A 27,307-nucleotide genomic window follows, 5' to 3' on the forward strand; every position below is an offset into this window, starting at 1 on the left:
GAGCGCGAGATCATGAGGCTGCACAGAATAACATTGCAGGGGGCAGCTTGTGCTTCTGTCCCAAATAATCCAGTAAAAGGTTTTGTTCCTTTCTCAGTTTCGGTACTCCGTATACAACTAGCAGGAAGCTCTCCCCACAATATTCAGTGAGCCACCACCTTGGGCGAATGCCCAGGATCCATTGACAACCATACGGGAAATAGAGAAGTTCAAGTATATTTTATTTGAGGCGGGAGATGTACCACAATACATTATTGCCAAAAATTCACTGGTACAAAAAAATGAATAAATTGTTTTTTTTGACATCGCTATAAATTAGTTTTACAGTACTCAGTAAATTCAGAACTTCAGCTCGCATTTTTTCATTTCATTCTTTGTAGGTAAAAATTGCGCCAGTATTAGAAATTCCTGAAGAAGGTAAGGCATGGGCTGCAACAAGAGGTAGCTGGGCCATCACGGGATTTCCATTTCTCTCTCAATCCCCACATATTTCAGAGCGTCAGCTTGGCTATATCTACAATGAAAAGAAGAAATCTTGTAATATCCAGAGTTTCTATCAAATTAGCTTGGGTCTAAATAAAAGCGGTCTCAATAAGACTCAAGAAAAGGAACAACACTTTCTAATTCCAAAACGAATCAACCTAAATTCTCATTAGGACGAACGATTTCCCGTTTGTAGAATTGCAGCATAATGGAGGCTTAGGGCTTATGTACATGGGCACCAAGCCTGTATGGCAGCTTATGGAGGACTGGAAAGCTCCTTAACAGAACATACTACAGGCTCTGGCATATTGTGGATAGATGGAGGTATTCTCTCATCGCAGCAATGCTTCTGAAAAGAGTACCCTCTGCATATATGAAGCCAGATGGAGTATGCCATTTCTTCTGCTTAATTTGTATGAAATTTAACAGAAAAAACCTCTGAAAGCTGTAATCTTAAAGAAAAAAAGAAGGAAAAAAAAAAAAAAAAAACCACCCCTGCAAACTGTATGCCACTAGGAGAGCAGGTGCCTAGGGCGGCAGGTTTTTTTTTGGGGGGGGGCGTGCCAACATGAAGGAGTAAATAAAAATGAATAAATTTGCCTCCTCTTCTCTGAAGTGTCAATGCTGCTGTTTTAATTTGTGGGAATGGGAGGGGGAAGGTGGGGAGGTCCAAGAGGTGTGCTGCATGGGCAAAGAAGCAATAATCAATTTCCTGCCCGGACGGAAGACTATGAAACCTAACGGTGAAGGATTTGTGATGATGTCATGCCATGTGACTTGTATGGGAGGAGCCATCATCAAGACTGCAGGAAGTTAAGTATTTTCCCATGCAGGAACCAGCTGGAGAAGAAAGGGCACTGCTGATGGGTGCAGGAGTACATGTGGTGTCCAGCCCTGCCGTCATTTCATACCAAAGCCGGCGAGAGAGCGCACTGTCACTGTGCATGCTGCAAAGAGAGGAATTTACTGAGCATCCGTCGGAGTCCACAAGTTTAGTATTTGGTCAGCATTTTGCTTCAGTATTTGTAATCCAAAAATAGGAGTGGAGTAATCAGACAAAACTATATAATATTATAATGTATAATAGAAACATGTCACCACTTCTGTATTTATCACCCACTCCTGATTTTCATTTACAAATACTGATGTAAAATACTGGCGACAACCCTGGGAGAACTAGTGCTGACATCGAAGGAATGGCACTGGCAGGGAGAGTATAAGCTTTTCTATTTTATCAGGACCAAGCGTGGGGAATAAGAATGGTTGTCCAAGTAATAAACAACCACTTTAACCCCTTCACGCAACATTTTTTTCTTTTTATCTCCCCTTCTTCCAAGAGCCATAATTGTTTTTTTTTTACTTTTGTACTTCTGAATGGCACACTATTGATTTTATCATATAGTGTAATGGAAAACGGCAAAAAAAAAATTCAAGTTCGGTGAAATAGCAAAAAAGTGCAATTCCATAATTGTTTTTTTTTGTTTTTTTTTTATTTACCATTTTCACTAAATGGTAAAATTGACTTGGTAAGGCTGGTTTCACATTAGCGCTTTTGTGCGCAGCGCATCGTGCGCACCCGTGCGCATGCGCACTGCGTACCTATACTTAACATGACGTGCGCATGGTCTTGCGCATACTTGCGTTTTCGTGCGCATGCGTTTTTTTGTCTTTTGCGCCAGGCGCGCCAGACGCAACATGTTGCATTTTTGGTTCTGCCCTGTCTCGTCAAAAAAACGCATGCGCACGCTTGCGCATGGAATGCGCAAAAAGACCACATTGGAGCCTATGGGAACGCATGCGTGCGCATGGTCTTGCGCACGCTTGCGTTTTTTTGTGCATGCGTTTTTGAGTTAAACAAGTCTAGAATGTTCTCTAGACAATGGAAAAAACGTCACACTTAAAAACGCATGCGCATAAAAAACGCCAACGCATGCAAAAAACGCATGTAAAACGCAAACAACGCTGCGTTTTTTTTTACACATCAGCGTGCGCATGACGTTAAAAAAACGCGCGTTTGTTTTGCGTTTTTCTTTGCGTTTTTTATGCGCCCGATGCGCTGCGCAAAAAAACGCTAATGTGAAACTAGCCTAATATGGTTCCCCAGGTCAGTATGAGTACACAGATACTAAACATGTACAGTTTAAGTTTTACTTAAGTGGTGAAAAAAAATTCCAAAATGGTTTCCAATTTCTTTCTTGTTACACCGTCTATCAATCTGATTAATTTACTTCATATTTTTATAGATCAGAGATTTCTGAAAGCAGCAATATTAAATGCGCATTTTCAATGGGGAAAGAGTTCAGTGATTTGAATTGTTTTTCCATTTTTTTTTTAAAAAAAAAACCTTTTTTTTCCCCACTTTATTTAACAGTTCCTCTAGGAGATTTGAAGCAGTGATTGTCCAGTTGCCTGTGCTATACATAGCAGAATGCCGGTCACGAGCCGGCACTCACAGGAGTATCACTGACAGGCACAGGGGTCTTTTGCAGACCCCAAGCTGTCATGACAGCCCGAAACCCAATGGGCAGCCAGAATAACGCTCTTCTGGCCAATGCGTGTTAAATCCCTCTGTCAGAAATTGATAGCGGTATCTAACTTTAACAGCTGTGGGTGGAGCTCTGATCCACCAGCGGCTGTTAAAGGCCCATGGGACAGTTGATTAAATCAATCATCATGTGAACAACAGATGTCTTCTAAGTGCTGAAGCCCGCATCAAAGTTAGAAATAGGACATATGACATATATACGATATATGATGTGAAGAGGTTAAAGGGAATGAGTCACTATTTTTACCTTTGCATTAATAATTATATAATTATTTTTAATATTGGCATGTACTGTTTTAACATGTATTTATTTTTTTCTGCAGCCTCTGGGGATTACAATCTTTATTTGTTGATGTGTAAGTTTATGAGTAGATATGGGCGAACCCGAACAGTAAAGTTCGGCGTCCGTGTCAAACACCTACCGTTCAGGCATGAACACCGAAAGTGGACTTCACCAACCTCTCCAAAACTGAACTTCTTCTGCTCCCGCCGTCTACTAACCTCCCTAAATCTGACATTTCCCTCTCTGTGGGTGGCACCACAATAACACCCCGACAGCAGGCGCGCGCTGTCTGGGTGTTATGTTTGACACCAATCTCTCCTTCACATCCCATATACAATCTCTTGCCTGCTCTTGCCGCTTACACCTAAAGAACATCTCTAGAATCCGCCCTTTTTTCACCATGGAAACAACAAAAACCCTCACTGTAGCACTGATCCACTCCCGCCTGGATTACTGCAAAGCTATATTAATTGGCCTCCCCGTTAGTCGACTATCCCCTCTACAGTCCATATTTAATGCAGCGGCCAGGATCGTCCCTCTGGCTAATCGGTACTCGGACACGTCCGCTCTTTGCCAGACCTTACATTGGCTGCCCATTCATTATAGGATCCAATTCAAAGTACATGTTCTCACCCACAAAGCTCTCCACAGTGCAGCACCCCCCTACATCTCCTCCCTCATTTCTGTCTATCGGCCTAACCAATCGCTGCGCTCTGCAAAGGACTTTCGACTAACCTCTGCACTAATCCGTACCTCCCACTCCAGAATCCAAGACTTCTCCCGCGCTGCGCCAATCCTCTGGAATGCTCTACCCCAAGAAATTAGGACTATCCACAATTTGCATAGTTTCAGGCGCTCCCTCAAAACACATTTGTTCAGAGCGGCCTATCACGTTCACTAATCACAGTCATTCTATGCGTAAGTGTGCATGAGTAGCTCATTCACTATCTCCATCCATCCCTCACTCCTTCAAGATGGCTGGACCATAATTGTAAATACATCATTGTAAATACACACCTGTACTTTGTATCTCCCCCACCTCATTGTAGATTATAAGCTCTCACGAGCAGGGTCGTCTTATTTTGCTTTAATTATTGAATTGTTAACGTTGTTACTTATGACTTATGTTTGGAACTGTTAAACTGTAAAGCGCTGCAGAATATGTTGGCGCTATATAAAGATTATTATTATTATTCACCATGAAGTCCGTGTTATTGTTCGGGTTCAGGAGTTTGTCGCGCTGTCATGTGCATAACAGTGTGGCAAATACAGCTTCTGATCGGCGGTGAAATCATCCCCGCCGGTCAGACAGCCGAGGTTCCCACACTGTGAAAAGACATCGTGAGTGCTCAGCTGTGATCGGAAGAATAAAGTTTACCTCACGGTGCTAGTGGGGATCTCACTGAGGTCACCACAGTTCAGCCCGGATTGGAACGCAGCCTGGCTGACCGGCAGTAACCTCAATGACTTCACCGACGGTCACGGCATGAGAATACCAGCCCTCAGCTGTCTGCTTTATTAAGGCTGGTTGTTAAAAAGAGGGGGGACCCCACACCATTTTCTTTTAATTATTTAAATAATTTAAAAATACTGCGTGTGTACCCCTCTATTCTCCATAACCAGCCTCGCTGAAGCTGACAGCTGAGGATTGCAGCCCCCAGCTGTGAGTTTTGCCAGGCTGGCTATCAAAAACACAGGGGAACCCACACCGTTTTGCTGGTCGCATCTTTGGCATTTGCAGAAATGATAATGTGCCTTTAATTTTGCTTATATGTAAGGAGGGATCTGATTTCACTACAAGCAACAGGAAATCTATTGTTAAACCTTCTAATACCATTGGGTTTGCAAACGGATGAAAAATAGGTCAAACACCAGCAGAATGTGAAGAGTGAGCGGCTGCCATCCTGAAACATCAGCCACGTTTGACCCATTAATTACACAATAAATTATAATTATTAGATCATCAAACCAACCTGTAATCAAAGAAGAGTTCTTCACCCGTCTGGATGGCTCTCTTAGCAAATATGCCTATTCTATGGTCTCCATTCACCATCATTACTGCAACACAGAAGGTTCCTAGGTCAGGAGCTATCCCAAAACACAACTACATCAATCCCCATTTTAGATTTTGCGGTGCTTGTAAAATTACCAAATTGAATACATTACCTTTTGCATAGCAGTTTGGATTCACAGAGTGGTTTGCAAAACGAATTTTGTTGCCTTTGCGAGTAGCATCGACGACAAAATCTAAAAAGACAAACAACAGTTATTGAAGGCAAACGTATGGAAATTGGGAGAAAGGGACATTTGGGCTACATTTTAGCTTTTTGGCCGTTTTAGTTACATTTATGGCATTTGCATGTTCAACTCTTGCTCTAATCAAACTTCCAACCAACACAGTATCTGTGCAGTATATCAGCCCTTGGACGCACAGTAAACAGGCAGCTGTTAAGCCTTAATATGCCCTACTAGCAAGCGTACCAGCCTTTCAAGGGAATCCATGAGCAGGTTTTTGTTACCTCATCCAAGAGCAGTCATATAGGAAAAGAGACCCTGAATCCAACGATGTATCACTTAAGATTACTGGGTGCAGCCGTTCTCACGCCAGCAGAGCTTTCAGATTTAGCATTGCAGCAGAGCCGAGGAAGTTAAGGTACTGTCACACTTAGCGATGCACCAGCAATCCCGACCAGCGATATGATGCGGTCAGGATCGCTGGTGCATCACTAGTAAGCTGCCACACAGGCAGATCTCACCAGCGACATAGCAGGGGTCGGGGGTCGCTACTTACCTGTCAGACGAGGCGATCCTTACGTCCTCCCGCCAGCGTCCACGCGTCGCTCGTCGGCGCCACAGGAAGCCCAGCAGGAAGCTGACGACGAGAAACGGTCCAGGACGTTCTCGCGCGATCAGCAATAATCAGCGGGGGCGGTCGGCGGTAAATATCAGACATAGCGATATCGCTGCTGCGTCACAAAAAACAGTGACGTTACAGCAATATTGCTAGCGATATCGCTTAAGGTACTGTCACACTTAGCGAGGCACCAGCGATCCCGACCAGCGATATGACGCGGTCAGGATCGCTGGTGCATCACTAGTAAGCTGCCACACAGGCAGATCTCACCAGCGACATAGCAGGGGTCGGGGGTGGCTACTTACCTGTCAGACGAGGCGATCCTGACGTCCTCCCGCCCGCGTCCACGCATCACTCGTCGGCGCCACAGGAAGCTGACGAGGAGAAACAGTCCAGGACGTTCTTGCGCGATCAGCGATGAGCAGCCGGTCGCAGGCAAGTATCAGACATAGTGATATCACTAGCAATATCGCTATAACGTCACAAAAACCAGTGACATTATAGCGATATTGCTAGCGATATCGCTTCGTGTGACAGGCCCTTTACCCTGCCCCACACCAGGCTCTGTATGTACAATGGCTCTAGACCCTATACAAACATTACAGCAGGTGATCACAGCTGATTATCTCTATGAGATAAAGCATTTCCCTGTCTGTTTTTAAGCAATGTTTCACCTCAAAGAAAAAAAATCATCTGTGCGCCCATGCTGTCCAGTCTGTATAGTTTTATTTAACAAGTTAACAGCTGTGGACGAAGGCACACGAGTATTTCCTTTTCCTCGAAGATGCAACATTTTTAACAGCTGTCTTTCATTTATGACTGTAAAAGCATCAGGGACTTCAAATAAAAGTGCATTATTTCTATTGTACTCAAAGGGGAGGTCTACATTAAGGATAGCGGGCCTCCAGCTCTGTAAAATACCTAAAATAAGAACCTCAGCAAGTACTCCCCCCACCCTCACCCTGAGGCCAGCGCCAGCTCCCTGCAGCGGTGAGCTCGGGGAGCGCAGTCACTGAGCTCAATGCCCCAAGCTCAAACACAGATATGGCGCTCAGCGACTGGCTAGATCAGTGACGTGTGCACTTCGTGTGACATCACCGATGCTGCCGAAACATTGAGAACTGGAGAAGTGACAGGGAGCCGGTGCTGGACCAAGGGAGGTTGCGTGCCTGCTGAGGTAATTCTACAAATGTTTATTAATCTGTACATTTCTTTTCATATGGTGTATGACGTGATATAGTAATTTTACAAATGGTCCTTTACATGCATATAGTAGCTATCAGACTTACCATTGTTCAAGTTAAAGAGGAAGCTGCACATGTATTTATCATACACTTTCCCTCTTCTATCTGCTTCATCCTGAGATATGATCTGAAAACACATTAAACCACTTATTGACCAGCCGACGCACCATCCAAGGTGCCTCCATAAAGGTTTATTCTCCCCTTTAATATCTAAGGCTAGGCATGATATTCTACAATGGCTTCAGACTTAAAGGCCCAGCTATGTCACTGGAAAATGTGTCTAACCAAACTAACTAAATAAAATACGTATCCAGCTCAGAAAAAAAAAAAAACATTAAAAGATTTATGTAAGAATGTCGGGCACGATCCCATAATGCAGCCATAAGTCCATCTGTAGAGTGGAATAAGTAGACAAGTTCAGCCCACCGTACATTCATTAGTAAGTAGAGATGAGCGAATTTTTTCAGGTCCCTGCTTATTCGGCAAGCTATAGCGCTTACCGAATAAGCTACAGCGGGAATCTGGATGCATGGAGTGCGCCTGTGTCAGTGTCACAGCACATGCATGGAGAGCCTGTGTGTTGGGCGATTCATACATGTGCTGTGACTGTGACACAGGCGCGCTCCATGCATCCAGGTTCCCGCTGTAGCTTATTCGGTAAGCGCTATAGCTTGCCGAATAAGCAGGGACCCGAACAAATTTGCACAACTCTATTAGTAAGATGTGACATGTTAATAACTCTGGCGCACACTGCATGGGATAGAAATGATATGCTGACAAAAGTAGACCACCCTTAGTGGGCAACCCCCATCTATCTGCTCTAATAATAGCACTAGAAGGCCAAGAAGAGGGGAGTCCCAGTTTGGGACACCCACTATGTAAGAGGGCCGAGAGCTGCTAGAAAATGCACTTGGCACCATCACAATCAGCCTTACAATGTAGACAAGGAGTACAGGCGGCCATACATAGAATGAGGGCCAATCCCACCATCTAGAATGCAAGGATGCCCCAACACGTTCCTGATGTAAGCTGTATGGCAAGAGAAGGACATGTTGGATTTCCACGTCCAGTCGTATGTGCTATTGAGGACACATGCACGCTCAGCCTGGTTGAATGTATAGATGGAGTCAGGAGAAATCACTGTAGGGCGTAGGATCACCTTGAGATGAATTTGGGAGCAATCCTTAACATACCTCCCCACAGTACTCCGAGATGAACTCATTCTTCTGTACAGGATCTTTGATGAAGATTCCCCATCCAGCCACATCAGAAGGCGCCAAAAGCAAATGCTAAGAAAACAAAATATCTTAAGTTGCTAGAGAGAAAACTGTTCAGCTAGCAATGCTGGGAAATGAAATGCATTGCGAGGAAGGAAAACAAAATCTTACTAAAATTCACAGTTGCTAATGCAACAGATGACAGTGCAATTCACATTAATAACCTCACTGCGGCAAAGCAGTTCACAGTCGCAAGACAGACATTCAGGTGTGTGACCATAGCAAGCATAAGCCGCAAATTACAAAGAAAAGGAAAAAAACAAAATTTCACAAAACTGCACCTACGGCCAGGCACTCATTCAATGGCAATTTCCTTTCTTTCTAAGCCACAAAGAAATGGAAAACATGAAGAGTAGAGGGTTAATGAGACCCGCTGTCACATGGCTGCGTCCCATGATCGTTGTGGGAGGAATGCGGTTTGAGATGGCCAGCTCACTCTCTGCACCATTCCTAATGTCCAGGCAGCCATACCGCCCATTCACGTGCATCTAGGTCAAAAACTCAAGAGGCCTTACCTAGCAATTCTGCCTCTTTGCCATAATTGGACCATATCAGTCTGCAGAATCAAGTGTTATTGAAAGAGGATGGGGGGGCAAACAAAGACAGGGTATTTGTTACATTCCTCTAACCCAAGAGAAAGGCAACGTTACTTAGATGTGACAAATGTCTGGCTACGTGAAAATAAACCAATGTACGTGATCAGAGCGGTTATAAAACGGGTATCGCACAGAGGCGCCCTTAAGACAAACCACACACAGGTGCAGCAGTTCATTAAATATTGGGGGGGGGGGGGGAAAGAATCCCCTTAAGTGGTTGTCACAAACAAAAAGTGCTGTTAAATCAGTAGATAATGACAAATTAAGCCATTTCACAATGCGGCCCCTGCTGCATCCTGTGATAAAACACGCAGGTGCTTTAGCTGCTGGTTGTGCATGCAGTTTGTATTGATCCCAGAGAAAATAGTATGGGGAAGAGAAGGAATACTCTCTGGTGATGCCACTGGCAGTGACCCTTCGAGTAGCTGATTTGTATAACCTTACTGTCTTCTCTTTTCATGTACTTACCGATGGTAAGCGCTATAAAAGATGGGCCTTCAAGCTCACCTCAATAAATCACACCAGCGCAGTACAACAAACTCCATGGTGGACACACCATACACTGAAAGTACAGAGTATATGTCTTGTACTGCCGTGATTTATTGAGGTGAGCTCAAAAGGCCTCTGCTATAGCACATAACATCCCTACTTAGATGAAAGGAACAGGCAGGAGTAACGTCAGACTAATCAGCAGCTAGACTGCTCCCTGCCAGTGACATTATTCTCCTTCTTTGTGACACCTTCTGTGGATCACTAGAAACAGCACACACCATCAGCAGCTAACGCACCTCTACATGGTCGGGGCATGAACGTACACAGGATACAAAAGGGGACTCATAAAAGTTTATCTATGTAACACATCCAACTGTTAAACTGCTTAATATTCCATTAACTATTCAATAAGTAGAAAAATTCTTCATGGGACAACGTCTTTAATAAAATATTAAACTTCCTTAATGAAATATGACAAAATATTACCTTACTTACCGAACCATGTCATGGGCTGATCTGAATATCATGGTGATGGACTACAAGTACCAAGCACTTATCGCCCTGACATATCTTCAAGTTTTGGTCACTATGATTTTGTTTAAAGCCATTAACATAGAAAACACAGGACTGCTTGACCAAGCCGAGTGCATGTGGAAGTCACGAGACCGAGCTGACAGCCGAACAACCGTTCTGCCATCTAATGGTTATGAACTTTTGGTTGAGGACAACTGAATGACAAAAGCCATATAGCAGTGCCCATCCATCAGGTCTCTAAGTTAAAGGGGTTGTCCGGTATTTGTATATCGCTGGCCTACCCTAAGGCCAGGGTCACGTGACGTAGAATCTCTCAATCGAGCCTATCGGGTCGATTGTGCTAATTGGACTCTGATCAAACTCTGATCCAAGTTTGATCAGAGTGCCAGCTTAGTGTGATCAGATTCTCTCAGATGAGAGAACTGGCGCACACTGTGAGAAGATGGACAACAATATTTCTCCGTCTTCTCCATTGTGTTAGTCTACGGAAATTGGACTGCACTCCACACACACACACTCATAGACCTAAATGGGTATCAACCGATCTCAGAGTGAAATTGCGGCAATTTTTTTTTTTTTAAGCCAGATTCCGCCAGTAAAAAAAAAAAAAAAAATATTGCCAGCACTGCCCCATTGAATAACTGGTTCGAGTGCTATCCGATTAAAAAAAAAAAGCAGATAGCAATAGTCCTATTTATATGCTGGTGTGACCATGGCCTAAGCACAGCTCATCAATACCAGATTAATGGAAGTGCGACACCGGACATCACCAATCAGCTGGAGCCGGAGCCGCCAGATGTGATCAATTGCGGATCAGACCGCACAGCTCAGTCAACTGCAGTGGGATACTGTGCTGTAGCAGACTGCAGCGGTAATGCCATCAATATTACAGTACTGGACAACCACTTTAAATGCGGCGTCACTAACCAGTATCACATTATGGAGGGACTTTTTCCTTACAGAATTCTGTGCACCAGTGTAAATACTTGGATGGTGGACTTGACAGCTTACCGTGCCCTGATCTTGCTAATAACATGCGAGGGTACCAGCCCGTCAGCTTTCTGAGAGCTGCATCTCACTGCTTTCCAATACCTACACGAATAAAGGTGACTAGGCAGGCGACTGACCTTTTTGGATCCTCGCTGAATGCTGCAGTTCTTGCAGGAGACATTTTTGCTGTCCCAGTGATCGGCAGCACCACAGGTGAGACACAGGTCTGGGTCACACTCCCGCACAGCGAGGTAACATGGGCATTGCTTGGTGTTACACTGCGCTTTACAACGACATCCTGGAAACCGGTTTTGGCCTTTGTATAAAGACAGTTCGTGTTACATAAAGGAGGCAAAACACATTCAAAACGTTTAAATTGTATAACAAATATCTTGAAAATGTGCTTTTACCCTTTAACTTACACTCGGAGCTGCACTGACAGAACTTCTCACAGAAATTCTGTGCAATTACACAGGGGCAGGAGCCATCGCAGGGCTGGCGAGGATGGTCGCAAGGCTGATAATTGTAAACGTGATTAGAGGAGCCATCTGCAAAAACAATTTGGAAAGATACAATGTAAAGCGAGGGATCATTTGCCAACTTAAAAATGTTCATCCTTGAATAAAATGAATAAGGAATAATAAGGCTATGTGCACACGTGTGGAATTGCCACGGAAATTTCCGCAGCAACTCCGCAACTCCTTGCCGCGGGAAATCCGCATGCGGAATTCCCGCGAAAAACTAGCATTTTGCAAGCGTAATTAGCTTGCAGAATGCTAGCATTTTCCAAGCGATCTGTAGCATCGCTTGGAAAACTGATTGACAGGTTGGTCATACACATACGCATAGTGCTTGACAAGTGTGACCAACTTTTTACTATTGATGCTGCCTATACAGCATCAATAGTAAAGAGATAGGATGTAAAAAATAATTAAAAAAAAATAAAATAATATATTGTTATTCTCACCTTCTGACGGCCCCCGATCTGCTCTGCGACGCTCCCGGCTTCTTACGGTCCCAGTAATCCTTTGCGCGAAGGACCTGCAATGACGTCACGCTCGCAAGAGTGCGACGTCATCGCGGTCATTCGCGCAAAGTATTACTGAGACCGGAAGAAGCCGGGAGCGTGGTGAGAGGTGGGAATGACATCGGGGGCCGTCGGAAGGTGAGAATAACAATATATATTTTTTTTATTCTATTTTTTTTACAGGATTATGGTACCCAGGGCCTGGAGGACAGTCTCTTCTCCTCCAGACCCTGGGTACCATCCGCACATGAAGCGCTCACTTCGCGAATGGTGGGCATAGCCACATGCGTAAAATGAGCGTCGCAATGCAATCCTATGGGTGAGGAATTCCCGCAATTCCACAAAAAGAATGAGCATGCTGCAGATTTTTCCACTATGCGATTCCGCAGCGGAAAAATCCGCAGCATTAGCACAGCATTGCGGAATCCCATAGGATTGCATGGGATGCATTTTTTTGCGTTTTTGTACGTAAAAAACGCTACATGTGCACACAGCCTAAAGGTGCCGCACAAGTAAATACAGAACATGTATCGCATTGCTGGGCAAGGTCGGTAGAACATCCGGCAGGATTTATTACAGGATTTTCAGCTATGGACGGCACTGGGAGTATGACTGCTAGTATGCAATTTGCACACCTGTGGTCACTTTTCGACTAGACGTGCATGGCTTCGGACATCTAGTCGGACTGTGGTCGGAAGTATGCTAATTGCATACTTGTGGTCACATGACCACTCTCTCCCAGCGGCGGATGTGAGGATTGACAAGTCTGCAGTCAAAGAGTGACTGCAGACTTGAGTTCCAAGGCCGGACAACGCTCAAGGCCTATAGAAGTAGCTCTAGTTCTGGGGAATTCAAAACCACCAAGCAGTCTCACCTCCCCATGACAATCATCATTCTAAATTTTAAAGGTCAGTTTTGCACATTTAAGCAATTGGAAGATTCCATTTTAACAGCTAAAAACATCAAATTCAGAATATACGCTACCAATCTAAAGGCTCCATGAACACTGGACATACCCTTTTTCAACTGGATTTTCCTGCAATGTGCGGCCCACAACCTAGAAGAGTGAACATTTCTGTATTAGAAATAAGAAGTCGCCACCATGAGAAAGATCCTCCATTGAGGGAGGTAAATCTTACACTATCCTCAGTGGCCTCTTCCTCATCAAAATTAAACCCAGTCATTGAATTTACCTTTGACAAGAAATCTAATACATTTACTTCTGGACAAATGGCTATAAATATACAAATGTAACTATCTCAACTATAAAACTCTTGTACATGCCCTCATCATCTCCCGCCTTGACTACTGCAACACTCTCCTCTGTGGCCTTCCTGCTAACTCTCTAGCACCACTCCAGTCTGTCCTCAATTCTGCTGCCCGACTAACACACCTCTCTCCTCGCTACTCCCCTTTCTCCCCCCTCTGCAAATCCCTCCATTGGCTCCCAATTCCCCAACGAATCCAGTTCAAACTACTAACACTGACCTACAAAGCCATCCACAACCTTTCCCCTCCCTATATCTCTGAACTAACCTCCCAATATCTTCCCTCACATACTCTTCGATCCTCTCAAGACCTCCTACTCTCCTCCACACTTATTCGTTCCTCACACAACCGCCTCCAAGATTACTCCCGAATATCCCCTATCCTCTGGAATGCCATGGCCTCAACACGGCCGATTATCCACCACCCTCGGATCCTTCAAACGGAACCTAAAAACCCATCTTTTCAGCAAAACTTACAGCCTGCAATAACCATTCTGCCACCTCACCACCACCCGAGCTGCTGCACCCCGACCTTCTGTCTCTTCCCCACTATCCTGTAGACTGTAAGTCCGCAAGGACAGGGTCCCCTCCCCTCTGTATCAGGCTGTCATTGTAAATTTGTTTACTGTTAACGATATCTATAACTTTGTATGTACCCCCCCCCCCCCCATCTCATGTACAGCACCATGGAAATAATGGCGCTATATATATATAAATAAATAATCTCACCTACCCAAATCACCTATCCCTGTATACGGATCGCGCTGCTACTAAGTCTGACATCTTTCATTCAGCACTGAGGGTTACATGCCTTACTAACAAGGGGAATTATGTTGATTTGCTCACACATTCACATGAAAATTATCAGAGCCCTGCAACAATGTAGAGATGCTCCAGCATTTCAGATCATGGGTATTTACTGACAGATGTTCAGGAGGCTCGGGAGGTCCTCTTAAAAATGTTGACAAAGTAAAATTACATCCTTTACATCTAGTAGACGCCCAATATTTCACCAAGCCACAGCTAAGAATAACTGTACATCTTCAGGGCATCTGAAAGAAAATAATACCTGTGTTTCCGTTTCTTCTTTCTTGGTGGCGTATCTACATCTTCAGCAAGAACTGGAGCAATGATATTAGATTCCTTTACCCTAAACTCATACACCTGCAACAGAGTCAGCAAACTCACACAGTAAGCGTAAATTACGGTACCGAGTACACGGTATGACTTTTGTAGCCACACAAAGGGGTGATCTCGTAATGTTACCCACTGAAGACAAAGTACTTGTACAAACAAGCAACTTTGTAATATACTTCTTATTGAAAATCCTCTCCATTCTCAAGAACAGAGGGATTTTTAATGTTTTTGTTTACGGCTTGTTGTCTAAATTACTGGCCACCGCTGCGGTCTTAACAGGGGTAGCCATTCTCTTAGTTAAGGGGAGCAGCGATTACAAACTGAAGGTGGTCAGATCCAGTTCCACAGCTCTCCTCCAATGCTGCAGAGGAGCAGGCCCATCAGAATGTTCAGTTTTAGCCAGCAGTGCAACCACGAGCGACTGGCCTGGACGGTGAATCATCAGGAATCGCACGACCTCAAGGCAAGCAGGAAGGTGGGAAACGGTGCGCAACGCCTCAAGGCAAGCAGGAAGATGGGAAACGGTGAGCACCGCCTCAAGGCAAGCAGAAAGGTGGGAAACGGTGATCACAGCCTCAAGGCGAGCAGGAAGGTGGGAAACTGTGCGCACGGCCTCAAGGCAAGCAGTAAGGTGGGAAGTGATGTGCTCCTGTTAACCAACTTGAGACAACTCCATGAATAGTGCTGCATAATACGACCATGGATAAGCCGAAGCATCGCCAGCTTTCTGCAAGACATCTGTCACACTACTGCTGTCCTAAGGAAGATTTAAGTACTTATGTAGAATTACCTGACGACAAGTCTTTGTACCAATCAACCTTGCAATTGCACAGAAGTTGTCATAATAGGTGCCAATGAGAACTCTAAACAAAGAAGCTTCAGCTCCACTCCAATCCACATTCTCAGGGTCTTCAATATTTGGCTTCAGTTTGACTGGTGTTTGGCAACGAGAGTTCGCTTCTTTAAATTAAAAGAAACATACTGTTCAATACCTGATGACACGTAGCAGCTCATAATCAGAACCAAAAGCTTCACATACCAGAAGAGCTGGAGGTCTCATCTTTCTTTTCTTCTTCTTCTTTATCATTGCTCTCCCCACTGGTTTCAGTGCCGCCTTCCCTGTCACTATCTGTGTCCTTTGATTCTGAAATATTAACAGTTGGTGTGCTTGGTCTGCTGGTGCTGTTGGGAAGTCTACCTCTTCGCCGACCACCAGGACGCTTCGGTGGGGTTTTTATCCTCTCTGCTGTCAATGCGGCAGCAAATTCTCTTGCTCCTTCCTATAAAAGAAAAACTTAATTTTAAATGCTGCGTTAATTGTAATGCTCAGTATATCACAATCTAACCTTGTGTAGACGTTTAGCAGTTTACTGAATCTCCAAAAAAACAAACAAACATACAAATAGGCTTACCAAGAGTTGGTAACAGTTGGGTCCGCAAGGTTTTCCGTCATTTGCACCCTCATTATTTTTTCTTTTGTATGTATTTGGAGTGGCATGAAAAGCTGTGCATAAAACACAAAAACATCACATCTGTACAGAGTTCATCGATTGGATAAACTGCATCATTTTCACCTGGAGCGCTGGATTCCTTGTTCGTGGCCGAAAACGTAAGATGGCCCTCCATCCTCATCCTGGTATACATGGCGCTCATCACGCTACACACATAAAAACAAAAACATTCTACTTACCTTCCTTGCTCTCCCTTGAAGTGTCTTGTTCTGATGCCAGCAGCTGATTTCAGCTAGTAAGCAGCGCATGGCAGTGACGTCATGTGCTACTTATCGGCCGCGATCAGCTGCTGAAATACTTACTGCTCCCCACGCCCAGGACGATGGGAGTGGAGAGCAGTCAATATTCATCTTCTTAATAGCAGGCACACTTATCTGCAGCCTCTTGCAGAGGCTGGGCGATCAAGTGTGCCTGCCATTAAAAAGAATAAATATTCATTGCTCTCTACTCCCATGGGTGTGGGGAGCAGTGAATATTCATTCTCTTTAATAGCGGGCATACGTGATGGCCCAGCCAATGCAGGAAGCAGGCAGCTGGAGCCAACAGTGCTGGCTATTAAAAAAAAAAAAATAATAATATTCACTGCTCTCCATTCCCATAGTCCCTTCCCACCTCTCAGAGACGTCTTTAGTACATAGAGGTGAGAGGGACTATGGCGTGGGGAGCAGTGAATTTTCATTTTCTTTAACAGCGGGCACAGGTGTTAGTTGCAGCAGCCGACTCCTGCTTCCTGTGACCGACATCTCCGTTCGCTGCTCCCCCACCGTCATCCACAGCAGGTATATCCAAACTATAACATGAACCCCCCATTTTGCTCCAAAATTTGAGGGGAAAAAAAAATGTATCTTCTAGTCTGAAAAATATGGTTACAAATTTTGCTAATAAACTAATATACAACGGGGAGGGGAGAGGGGTGGTTGAATAATTTTGTTTGGAACTATATGTTTGTAGACGGATTGGTTAGGGGCAGAACTGCAGTTCCTGAGAAGACTACGCCACACGGTATATGGAGGAGCCATGCTGTTTTGATTCTGTACACTAAGGCTGCAAACAGCTGATTTGATGGGATATCAGGTTTAGGACCCCCACCAACTTAACATTGATGAATATTGATGACAAGTCCTTAGGATACGTAAAGTCCTAGACAACACCTTTAAAATCACACTCCGATGCATCCACACATGCTGACAACTATGAAGTCATCTTTAGCTCACAGTACCATATAAGAAAACTGCTCACTACATGTACTGGTTAAACAATTCTTACGTATGCACTTACGATGTAAAAAACAGTCGTACTTGAAACAGCGCCTACAAAACAAAGTGTGGAATGAATGTAGGCTCTGCTCCCTTTGTACAGATTTTGCATTCGGTCCGTCGATATTCGGCGTGCATTCTGGAGGTAGAGCTCCTGGCAACTGTTGTTCTGTTAATTCCTTGTATCTGATAGGGAGGACAATGGCACATTCAGCATCAGAACTAAATATACACACATCATCCTAATATTTCAGTAACTAACACATTACAATATTTCCATAGAAAACAATAAAGCCTTTCTAATGCATGGATATTGTAGAACTGGCACGACGGAGGTGGTGAGCACGAGACGCTCCATGCAGACTCTCCTGTACCTACATTATTTGTAAGCCATGTCTTGGCACTCAAGGTTGATTTCATGCAAATACAAGTGTCATCTGGTGTATGAGGAATGAGAGCCATCCTTACTTCTCTTTTAACTCTTCAGTAGTTCCCTTATCAGGAAACATGGAGGATATTGCTTCAAAGATTTTATCCGATGGAAATTTCCGTGGTAAACGAGCCGCCTTGTCTGTAAGGAAATAAAGGGGATATTCTAGTCCAAACATTCAAAGAGATTAACTCCTTAGCAACATACATTTATGTCATAGGCCTCTAAGGAATATATAAACGTGGCCGAGACACTGCTTCATACTAAGCAGATAGTAACTGTTACAAAGTCGGCATATACGTGCAGCAGCAATATCCGGAGTTAGCGCCAATCATGGCAGTTTACCCTTTACATGACAGTGTCAATGTATGAGAGAAGATTATAAAGTATGCCATTGTGCACCCCAGCTACCATCTGCCCCACACAACGCAATTGGGTAGATCCAATCGATTACAGTGGCAGCTGTCATCTGTTGAAGGTCTACGAAACGACCACCTCCATCGTCCTGTGAAGCTCAGCAACAGGCCGAGCTTCATAGGAGAACCACAATGTCATTATAAGCTGCAGTACTGGGGTATTGAAGCATATACGATAAGTGATCAAATGATCCCAGATTCAAGTTCCCTAAGGGGGAAAAAAAAAAAATAAAGTAAAAGGAGAGCTGTGGAGGGAGGGTGTGGTAGGGTAAGGCGAAGAAGTTGCAAGTTTTAAAGAAATATTGTATAAAGATTAAGCCACCCCCTTCCAAAATTATTAAAATCATATGTTAAATGCCAAAGAGAAAAATAAAGTATGCAACACTAGAAATTCCCAAAAAAAGCTTTCATTTTGCTCTTCATCATTTCACAGTGCTTGGATTTTTTTTTTCCATTTTCTAGTACGCTTAGTGGTAATATGAATTTTGTCATTCAAAACTTCAACTCACCCTGCAAAAAAATCAAGACCTCATAAGGCTACGTTCACAGAAAAAAAAAAAAAAGTTATGGTTCTTGGAGCAAGGGGAGGTAAAACCAGAAGTGCAAAAAGGAACAATTCTTGGGTCCTTAAAAGGTTAAAGGGAATTTGTCAGCAGGTTTTTACTATTTAATCAGAGAGCAGATAATGTAGAAGTAGAAAACTCGACTGCAGGGATGCGTCGCTGTAGTTTCAATATAATCAGTGAAGCTGTCCGCCCCTAGATCGTGCTGCTCCGAGATTACACAGCAAAAAACTATTCTCTCTGTATGTATAATATATATACAGTTGTGGCCATAATTATTGACACCCCTGCAATTCTGTCAGATAATACTCAGTTTCTTCCTGAAAATGATTGCAAACACAAATTCTTTGGTATTATCTTCATTTAATTTGTCTTAAATGAAAAAAAACACAAAAAGATGGATTTTTGGTTCTTACCGTAAAATCTCTTTCTTGGAGCCTTCATTGGGGGACACAGATTACCATGGGGTGTATGCTGCTGCTGCTAGGAGGCTGACACTATGCAAAAAACAAGAGAATTGACTCCTCCCCGGCAGTATACACCCACCGACAGATACCAAGTACCTCAGTTGGTGAGAAAGCAGTAGGAGAAGCCACGGAACAATAAACATATGTACCAACCCAACAAGGGACTCAAGGACCCAACACGGTACAACTTAAACAGGGAGGGTGCTGTGTCCCCCAATGAAGGCTCCAAGAAAGATTTTACAGTAAGAACCAAAAATCCATCTTTCTTTATCGCCTTATTGGGGGACACAGATTACCATGGGATGTTCCAAAGCAGTCCCAAGGGCGGGAACAGCAATAAGGAACGAAAGAACAGGAAGGGCTTAGGTCGGCCGATGCACCACCGCCGTCTGTAGGACCTTCCTACCAACGACTGCATCAGACGAGGCCTGGGTATGAACCCTGTAGAACCTCGCAAACGTATGCAAAGACGACCAGGTCGCGGCCCTGCAAATTTGCAGAGCCGAAGCCTGGTGTCGAACGGCCCACGAAGCTGCCACTGCCCGGGTGGAGTGAGCCCTCACTCCCGGAGGCGGACGTTTTTCCTGAAGACGGTATGCTTCCAGAATAGTAGAACGAATCCAGCGAGCGATCGTGGATTTGGATGCCGGAAGCCCTTTCCGGTGACCTTCAGAGATAACCAGCAATGAATCGGATTGACGAAAAGAAGCAGTCCTAGCGAGATAAACACGCAAGGCTCTAACAACGTCCAGTTTGTGGAGTGACTTCTCAAGGGCTGAGAAGGAGCAGGACAAAATGATGGAAGAACTATATCCTCGTTGATGTGGAAGGAGGATACCACCTTTGGGAGAAGAGAAGGAACGGGCCTGAGGACGACTATATCCTGATGGAGGACCAGATAAGGAGAACGACATGACAGGGCCGCTAATTCAGAGACTCTTCTGATGGATGTTATGGCCATCAGAAAGGTTACCTTCCATGACAGAAAAGACAAAAGGAATGTCCTGGATGGGCTCAAACAGTGCTTTTTGGAGAGCGCTAAGAACGAGATTGAGATCCCACGGTTCTATCTGTGCATGATGAGGAGGAGCCACATGAGCGACTCCTTGGAGGAATGTCTTCACCTGCGGTAAGGAGGCGAGCTCCCTTTGAAAAAGGATAGACAAAGCGGAAACCTGGCCCTTGAGGGTACTGAGAGACAGACTCGAATCTAAGCCAGACTGGAGAAAACCCAGTATGGACGGAATGGAAAAGGACATTGGAAAGACTCTTATCGTCGCACCAATGGAAAAAGGCCTTCCAATGCCTATGGTAGATACGGGAAGAGGCTGGTTTCCTGGCTTTGATCATCGTCTGAATCACCTGGTTTGAAAAACCTGAATCTCTTAAGATTGCGGTCTCAACAGTCATGCCGTTAAATTCAGAGACCGAGAATTCTCGTGGTAAAGGGGGGCCTTGCGAGAGAAGATCCGGACGGTCTGGAAGCCTCCAGGGGACGTCCCGCGAGCATGTTCACCAGTTCCGCATACCAAGGCCTCCTTGGCCAGTCTGGAGCCACAAGAATCACTGGCACGCCTTCCGATTTTATCTTCTTGACCACTCTTGGGATCAAGGCAAGAGGTGGAAACAGATTAGGGAGTTGGAACTGGGACCACAGAATTACTAGGGCGTCGCAAGCGACGGCTAGAGGGTCCCTGGACCTGGCTACGAAACACGGAAACATGTGGTTCATCCGAGATGCCATGAGGTCGACATCCGGATAACCCCAGCGCTGGCATATCTGATCGAAGACCGTGGACTGGAGAGACCATTCGCCTGACGCTAGGCCTTGACGACTCAGAAAGTCGGCTGCCCAGTTTTCCACCCCTGGAATGTGCACAGCGGAGATTGCTGGAACGTACCGTTCTGCCCAGCGCAGTATCTTGGCCACTTCTGACATCACTTGGTTGCTGCGCGTGCCGCCCTGATGGTTTATGTACGCCACAGCCGTGGCGTTGTCCGACTGAAAGCGGATCGGCTTGCCGACGAGAAGAGGTTGCCAGCGAAGAAGGGCCAGGAAGATTGCTCTGATTTCGAGACGATTGATAGGGAGCAGGGCTTCCTGTGGATTCCAGCGTCCTTGTGCCGTTCTCTGATGGAAAAACCGCTCCCCAACTTAGAAAGGCTGGCATCGGTGGTAATGACTTGCCACTGGAGCGGGAGGAAGGACCTCCCCTGAAGGACTGACGTAGGCATTGCCCACCAAGTCAGGGAATGCCTCACTCAGAGGGAGGAGAATGGGGCGGTCTAAGGACAACGTCGTCTTGTCCCAAGCTGAGAGGAGGGACAGCTGAAGGGGGCGAAGATGAAACTGTGCAAAAGGCACTGCCTCCATGGAAGCCACCATCTTCCCCAGAACTTTCATGCCGAGCCGAAGGGGAATGGGCTTCGACCGTTTGAGGGCTTGAATTTCTTTGGACAGAGACGCAAATTTTTCCCTTGGAAGAAACACCCGGGCCAGATTCGTGTCGAGTTCCATGCCTAGGAAGGTCAGACGCCGAGTGGGTCTGAGAATGGACTTTTCCTTGTTGACTAACCATCCGAGGCGGCCGAGGGTATCCAGGGTTATGTGAAGACTCAGGAGACAGTCTTGACGGGATGAGCCTTTGATCAAGAGATCTTCCAGATAAGGGATGATGAGAATCCCCCTGGATCGAAGGATGGCCATGACCATCGCCATCACCTTCGTGAAAACACGGGGAGCAGAGGCTAGCCCGAAGGGAAGAGCCGTGAATTGATAGTGATTTTCCTGAATCGCAAAACCAAGATATTTCTGATGTTGCAAACAAACCGGGATGTGAAGATAAGCATGCCGTATGTCCACAGAGCAGAGGAATTCTCCGGGTTCCATTGAGGCTATCACTGATCGAAGAGACTCCATTTTGAAGTGGAGAATATTCACATGGCGAGTGAGCAACTTGAGGTCCAGGATTGGTCGAAGGGTCCCGTCTTTTTTCGGGACCACGAAAAGATTTGAGTAGAACTCTGAAAAACCGTTCGTCTGAGGGAACGGGAACAATCACTCCGGCGGAAAGAAGGGAGGAGATGGCTTGAAAGAATCCTGGAATTTGGGACCGTTGTCTTGGAGGTCGAGACAGGAAAAAACATCTGTTTGGCTGGGAAGCAAATTCGATCTTGTATCCGGATGCGATGATTTCCCTGACCCAAGCATCGTCGACAACAGCCAAGCGTCCGCGAAAAAGGAAAGTCTGCCTCCCACCCTGGAAAAACTTCCAGGTGGGGGTGACCCGTCACTTGGAGGAGAACCTACCGGAACGGGCACCTGAAGACCTGGAGTATTGTCCTCTAGATCTCCAGTGGTGAGCAGGTTTGTAAGATGGTTTTTTTTTTCTTTCTTCTTCTTCTGCTCTCGCTCCGTAGAGCCGGAAGGCCGATCTTGCTGGGTAGATTTTTCTGTGGACGAGAAGGCACGAAAGGGCCTAAATGGCCGGAAACCCTTTTTGACCGAGACCGAGGGAGAGAAGTGCTCTTACCACCAGTGGCATCCGAAATTATTTGATCTCCAAAGAGCCGAGAACCATGGAAAGGCAGATTGGTAAGCGACTTTTTAGAGGTGGTATCTGCATTCCATGACTTTAGCCAAAGGACTCGGCGTACAGCTACTATGTTGCTGTTAGCCCTTGCTACGCACCCAGCCGCATCCAAGGAGGCGGCTAAGAGGTATTTACCGGCATGAATAATTTGATCTGCTAGATCTGCCAGCTCGTCCTGGGGAGCTGCCGCTAAGATGCCTCTGCGAAGAAATTTTTGCCCAAGCTGAAATGACTTTTGCTACCCAGGCGGAAGTGAAAATAGGATCCACTTCGGGGGCTTTAGTCCATTTTGTGAGCAGATCCACATCAAAGGGATACAGGACATCTAAGTACCTGCGGCCTGAAAAGCGTTGTTCAGGGTGCTCCCAATGTTTGGTTAGAGTAGTATCGAACTCCTTATGGCTTGGAAAGGTTCGGAACAGAACATTCCTGAGAAGGAGGCTTGTCCTGCGTAATTTCCAAAGTTTGGAAGATGGCAGAAAGAGGACTATCGACCATATTCCGCGTTTTAGATCTGTTATCTGCTTCTGAACTAGATCCCAATTGGGGATCGTCGTCAGACCTAGGGTCGTCCTCTGAAGACGGAGAAGGACACCTGGGAGAAGCCGACGGGCCTAGCGAATTGGAAGACGAGCCCGACAAAACACGCTTCCTAGAAATCCTACTCGGCCTGTCCTTCTGAAGGTCGCGGTCAGGTGCGGACGACCCACCCTGAGAGATGGTCGGTGCACAGGTGGCTGTAGATAACTGAGGCAAACGTTCTAAGACCTGGACCAGGGACTTAGAGACTTTAGTCAGATCGGAGACCGACTGCGACATTGCAACGGCCCACTCTGGGAGGTGGGAAGTACCCTCATCCCGGGAATCGGTGTGCTCCTGAGAGGCCGACATAACTGAAGGACTGCAGGACGGCCTGAAGCCCACTTCTTGTTACAGCGTGCACAGGCGTAATGGGTAACGGTGGGCTTGAAAGACAGAGCCGTTGCAGGGTTGAACATAGGAAAGATACGCCTTATGGCTGCACTACACAGAAAACTACTGCAGAGGGGAGCCAATTTGCCATTAAGCTCCGAGCCTACCGAGAATCTGACGAGCAGCCGGACCCTGACGTGTCCCCCAAGCAGCGCAGGAAGCAGAGAAAATTGCAGGAGGGAACTGGCTGTGAGTCCGGAGGGCGGGATTTGGCGCCCGGAGGAGATTGGCAATAGCAGAGGGGGGGGCGCGGTAAAAGGGAGAGTGACATCCCCTAAAAAGAAAGGCAAGCTGTGATAGGGTGGAAAGGGCGCGAGAAAAACGCGCGCTCAGAGAAGAAAGCGCGCCCAGTGTAACAGGGAGCGCGTTCAGAGCGGGGAAAGAGAAAGCGCGGCTGAAAGAGAAAGTGAAAGCGGTCTCTCTCCCCACCTGAGCTTTTACACTGACACCCGCGGCGCCGCTAATTAAGGTGAGCCTGCGCTACCCTGCTATATAAGAAAGAGCCCCCTGAGCCCAGGAAGACCCCCGCGTTATGTGCCTCTGTATTAACCGGGAGCGCGGCTGATATGAGAGACGCGCGGCTAGTAGGGGCGGGAGATTCAAATGCAGACTGATCTCCACTCTTGCTTCCTGAGACATGCGGGGCTAAGGGATCGTTCAGGATCTTACCTAACGTCCCTGAAGAGGAGGGCCACAGGGGCATGAGTAGGGAACAGGCCGCTGGGAGAGGTCCTCTTACCCGTGTCACGTAGAAGACGGCTTCCTTTTGTTGCGAGCGATGGCGACCACCGTCTTCCTCTCAGCCCTGTCCTGGGATAGGGATGAGGAGTTGTTTTGGCAAGGACCGGCCACCTGTCGTCCGCCCATAGCAAAGAAAGGTGATATGGAAAAAGTCCTGCCTGCGGTACTGAGAGTTGCGATGTGGTCAACACCACACTGCTCGCTCAGCCGCATGATATGGGAAAGCAGGGTGAACATTGACCCCCTGTTTCCCGGTGTAGAATCTGGAAAATAAATGGGAAAAGATTAATACACACACACAAAACCTAAAAGAAAATGGTTACATGCGGATCTGGGGAGATCCCGGTCCGCCTCCTACAGACACTAAGCACAAACTGAGGTACTTGGTATCTGTCGGTGGGTGTATACTGCCGGGGAAGAGTCAATTCTCTTGTTTTTTGCATAGTGTCAGCCTCCTAGCAGCATACACCCCATGGTAATCTGTGTCCCCCAATAAGGCGATAAAGAAAGAATTGTCCTAAAGCCAAATTGGATATAATTCCACACCAAACATAAAAAAGAGGGTGGACAAAAGTATTGGTACTGTTCGAAAAATCATGAGATGCTTCTCTAATTTGTGTAATTAACAGCACCTCTAACTTACCTTTGGCAGCTAACAGGTGTTGGCAATAACTAAATCACACTTGCAGCCAGTTGACATGGATTAAAGTTGACTCAACCTCTGTCCTGTGTCCTTGTGTGTACCACATTGAGCATGGAGAAAAGAAAGAAGATCAAAGAATTGTCTGAGGACTTGAGAAACCAAATTGTGAGGAAGCATGAGCAATCTCAAGGCTACAAGTCCATCTCCAAAGACCGGAATGTTCCTGTGTCTACCGTGCGCAGTGTCATCAAGAAGTTTAAAGCCCATGGCACTGTGGCTAACCTCCCTAGATGTGGACGGAAAAGAAAAATTGACAAGAGATTTCAACGCAAGATTGTGCGGATGTTGGATAAAGAACCTCGACTAACATACTAACAAGTTCAAGCTGCCCTGCAGTCCGAGGGTACAACAGTGTCAACCCGTACTATCCGTCGGCGTCTGAATGAAAAGGGACTGTATGGTAGGAGACCCAGGAAGACCCCACTTCTTACCCCGAGACATAAAAAGCCAGGCTGGAGTTTGCCAAAACTTACCTGAAAAAGCCTAAAACGTTTTGGAAGAATGTTCTCTGGTCAGATGAGACAAAAGTAGAGCTTTTTGGGCAAAGGCATCAACATAGAGTTTACAGGATAAAAAAAGAGGCATTCAAAGAAAAGAACACGGTCCCTACAGTCAAACATGGCGGAGGTTCCCTGATGTTTTGGGGTTGCTTTGCTGCCTCTGGCACTGGACTGCTTGACCGTGTGCATGGCATTATGAAGTCTGAAGACTACCAACAAATTTTGCAGCATAATGTAGGGCCCAGTGTGAGAAAGTTGGGTCTCCCTCAGAGGTCATGGGTCTTCCAGCAGGACAATGACCCAAAACACACTTCAAAAAGCACTAGAAAATGGTTTGAGAGAAAGCACTGGAGACTTCTAAGGTGGCCAGCAATGAGTCCAGACCTGAATCCCATAGAACACCTGTAGAGAGATCTAAAAATGGCAGTTTGGAGAAGGCACCCTTCTAATATCAGGGACCTGGAGCAGTTTGCCAAAGAAGAATGGTCTAAAATTCCAGCAGAGCATTGTAAAACTCATTGATAGTTACCGGAAGCGGTTGGTCGCAGTTATTTTGGCTAAAGGTTGTGCAACCAAGTATTAGGCTGAGGGTGCCAATACTTTTGTCTGGCCCATTTTTGGAGTTTTGTGTGAAATGATCAATGTTTTGCTTTTTGCTTCATTCTCTTTTGTGTTTTTTCATTTAAAACAAATTAAATGAAGATAATAATACCAAAGAATGTGTGTTTGCAATCATTTTCAGGAAGAAACTGAGTATTATCTGACAGAATTGCAGGGGTGTCAATACTTTTGGCCACAACTGTATATAGCCACAGAAATGTTATTTTTTTTACCATCTATACTGTGTTGATGATCTTTTTCTTCGCCATCGTGTTCGTCATCCTGATTGTCCTCTCCATCATCATCATCTTCATAATCACTATACTGACTGAGTGCATTGACCAGCTCCACAAATATTTCATCATTGATAAAGCCGCATTCTGTAAAGTAAGGACACATTGCAAGGATGAGGATTTGGATTTCATTGTCCCCACATGACATCAGACACTTTATTGGCCACTTTTTTATTCTTGGTATTATACCCGTGGGGTTTCCTGACAGCCCATGATTTACATTCGCACCCATATAGGTCTCCTGCTATTACACAAACCCTACAATAATATGTGTAAGCCACAAGCATTACTTAAAAATCCTACTATGGTCAGAAGAACTTTCGAAGACATAACACATACAGATAAGACCTATTTTTACAGGGAATAAAAACATACACCCATTTATTACACAAGGCTATAAAAAGACCCCGTGCTTTACTCCATATTGCCGTTTTCCCACCAGCACTGCCAGCCCCACGGTCATTACAGAATCCAAGGTCTTGTGTGACTGCCAAGGAAACATGTCCACTAACAGCTGTAACGAGTAATTACC

The 27,307-nt window shown here is 45.5% G+C and overlaps 1 protein-coding gene across 9 annotated transcripts in view; it reads right to left on the reverse strand.

The window, feature by feature from the left end:
• Positions 1 to 200: 200 nt before the first annotated feature.
• Positions 201 to 27,307, reverse strand: part of EZH2 (enhancer of zeste 2 polycomb repressive complex 2 subunit) — a 76,648-nt gene continuing 49,541 nt past the window's right edge. For 6 of the 9 annotated variants that reach the window (XM_073550064.1, XM_073550060.1, XM_073550059.1 and 3 more), the window contains 15 exons: positions 26,716 to 26,862; positions 17,966 to 18,068; positions 17,520 to 17,683; positions 16,143 to 16,234; positions 15,770 to 16,010; positions 15,521 to 15,690; positions 14,663 to 14,757; positions 13,342 to 13,382; positions 11,709 to 11,846; positions 11,436 to 11,614; positions 8,603 to 8,698; positions 7,455 to 7,536; positions 5,478 to 5,558; positions 5,285 to 5,399; positions 201 to 514 (listed from right to left, as the gene is read on the reverse strand). In XM_073550064.1, coding sequence (XP_073406165.1) covers positions 454 to 514; positions 5,285 to 5,399; positions 5,478 to 5,558; positions 7,455 to 7,536; positions 8,603 to 8,698; positions 11,436 to 11,614; positions 11,709 to 11,846; positions 13,342 to 13,382; positions 14,663 to 14,757; positions 15,521 to 15,690; positions 15,770 to 16,010; positions 16,143 to 16,234; positions 17,520 to 17,683; positions 17,966 to 18,068; positions 26,716 to 26,862 — 1,805 coding nt within the window. In that variant the 3' untranslated portion in view covers positions 201 to 453. The remainder of the gene's footprint in view (positions 515 to 5,284; positions 5,400 to 5,477; positions 5,559 to 7,454; positions 7,537 to 8,602; positions 8,699 to 11,435; positions 11,615 to 11,708; positions 11,847 to 13,341; positions 13,383 to 14,662; positions 14,758 to 15,520; positions 15,691 to 15,769; positions 16,011 to 16,142; positions 16,235 to 17,519; positions 17,684 to 17,965; positions 18,069 to 26,715; positions 26,863 to 27,307) is intronic. The other 3 variants (XM_073550067.1, XM_073550061.1, XM_073550066.1) reach the window with 3 other exon arrangements.

Source organism: Dendrobates tinctorius, unplaced genomic scaffold (genome assembly GCF_039654945.1).
Source record: "Dendrobates tinctorius isolate UK_male_01 unplaced genomic scaffold, ASM3965494v1 ptg000162l, whole genome shotgun sequence".
NCBI lineage: Eukaryota > Metazoa > Chordata > Amphibia > Anura > Dendrobatidae > Dendrobates > Dendrobates tinctorius.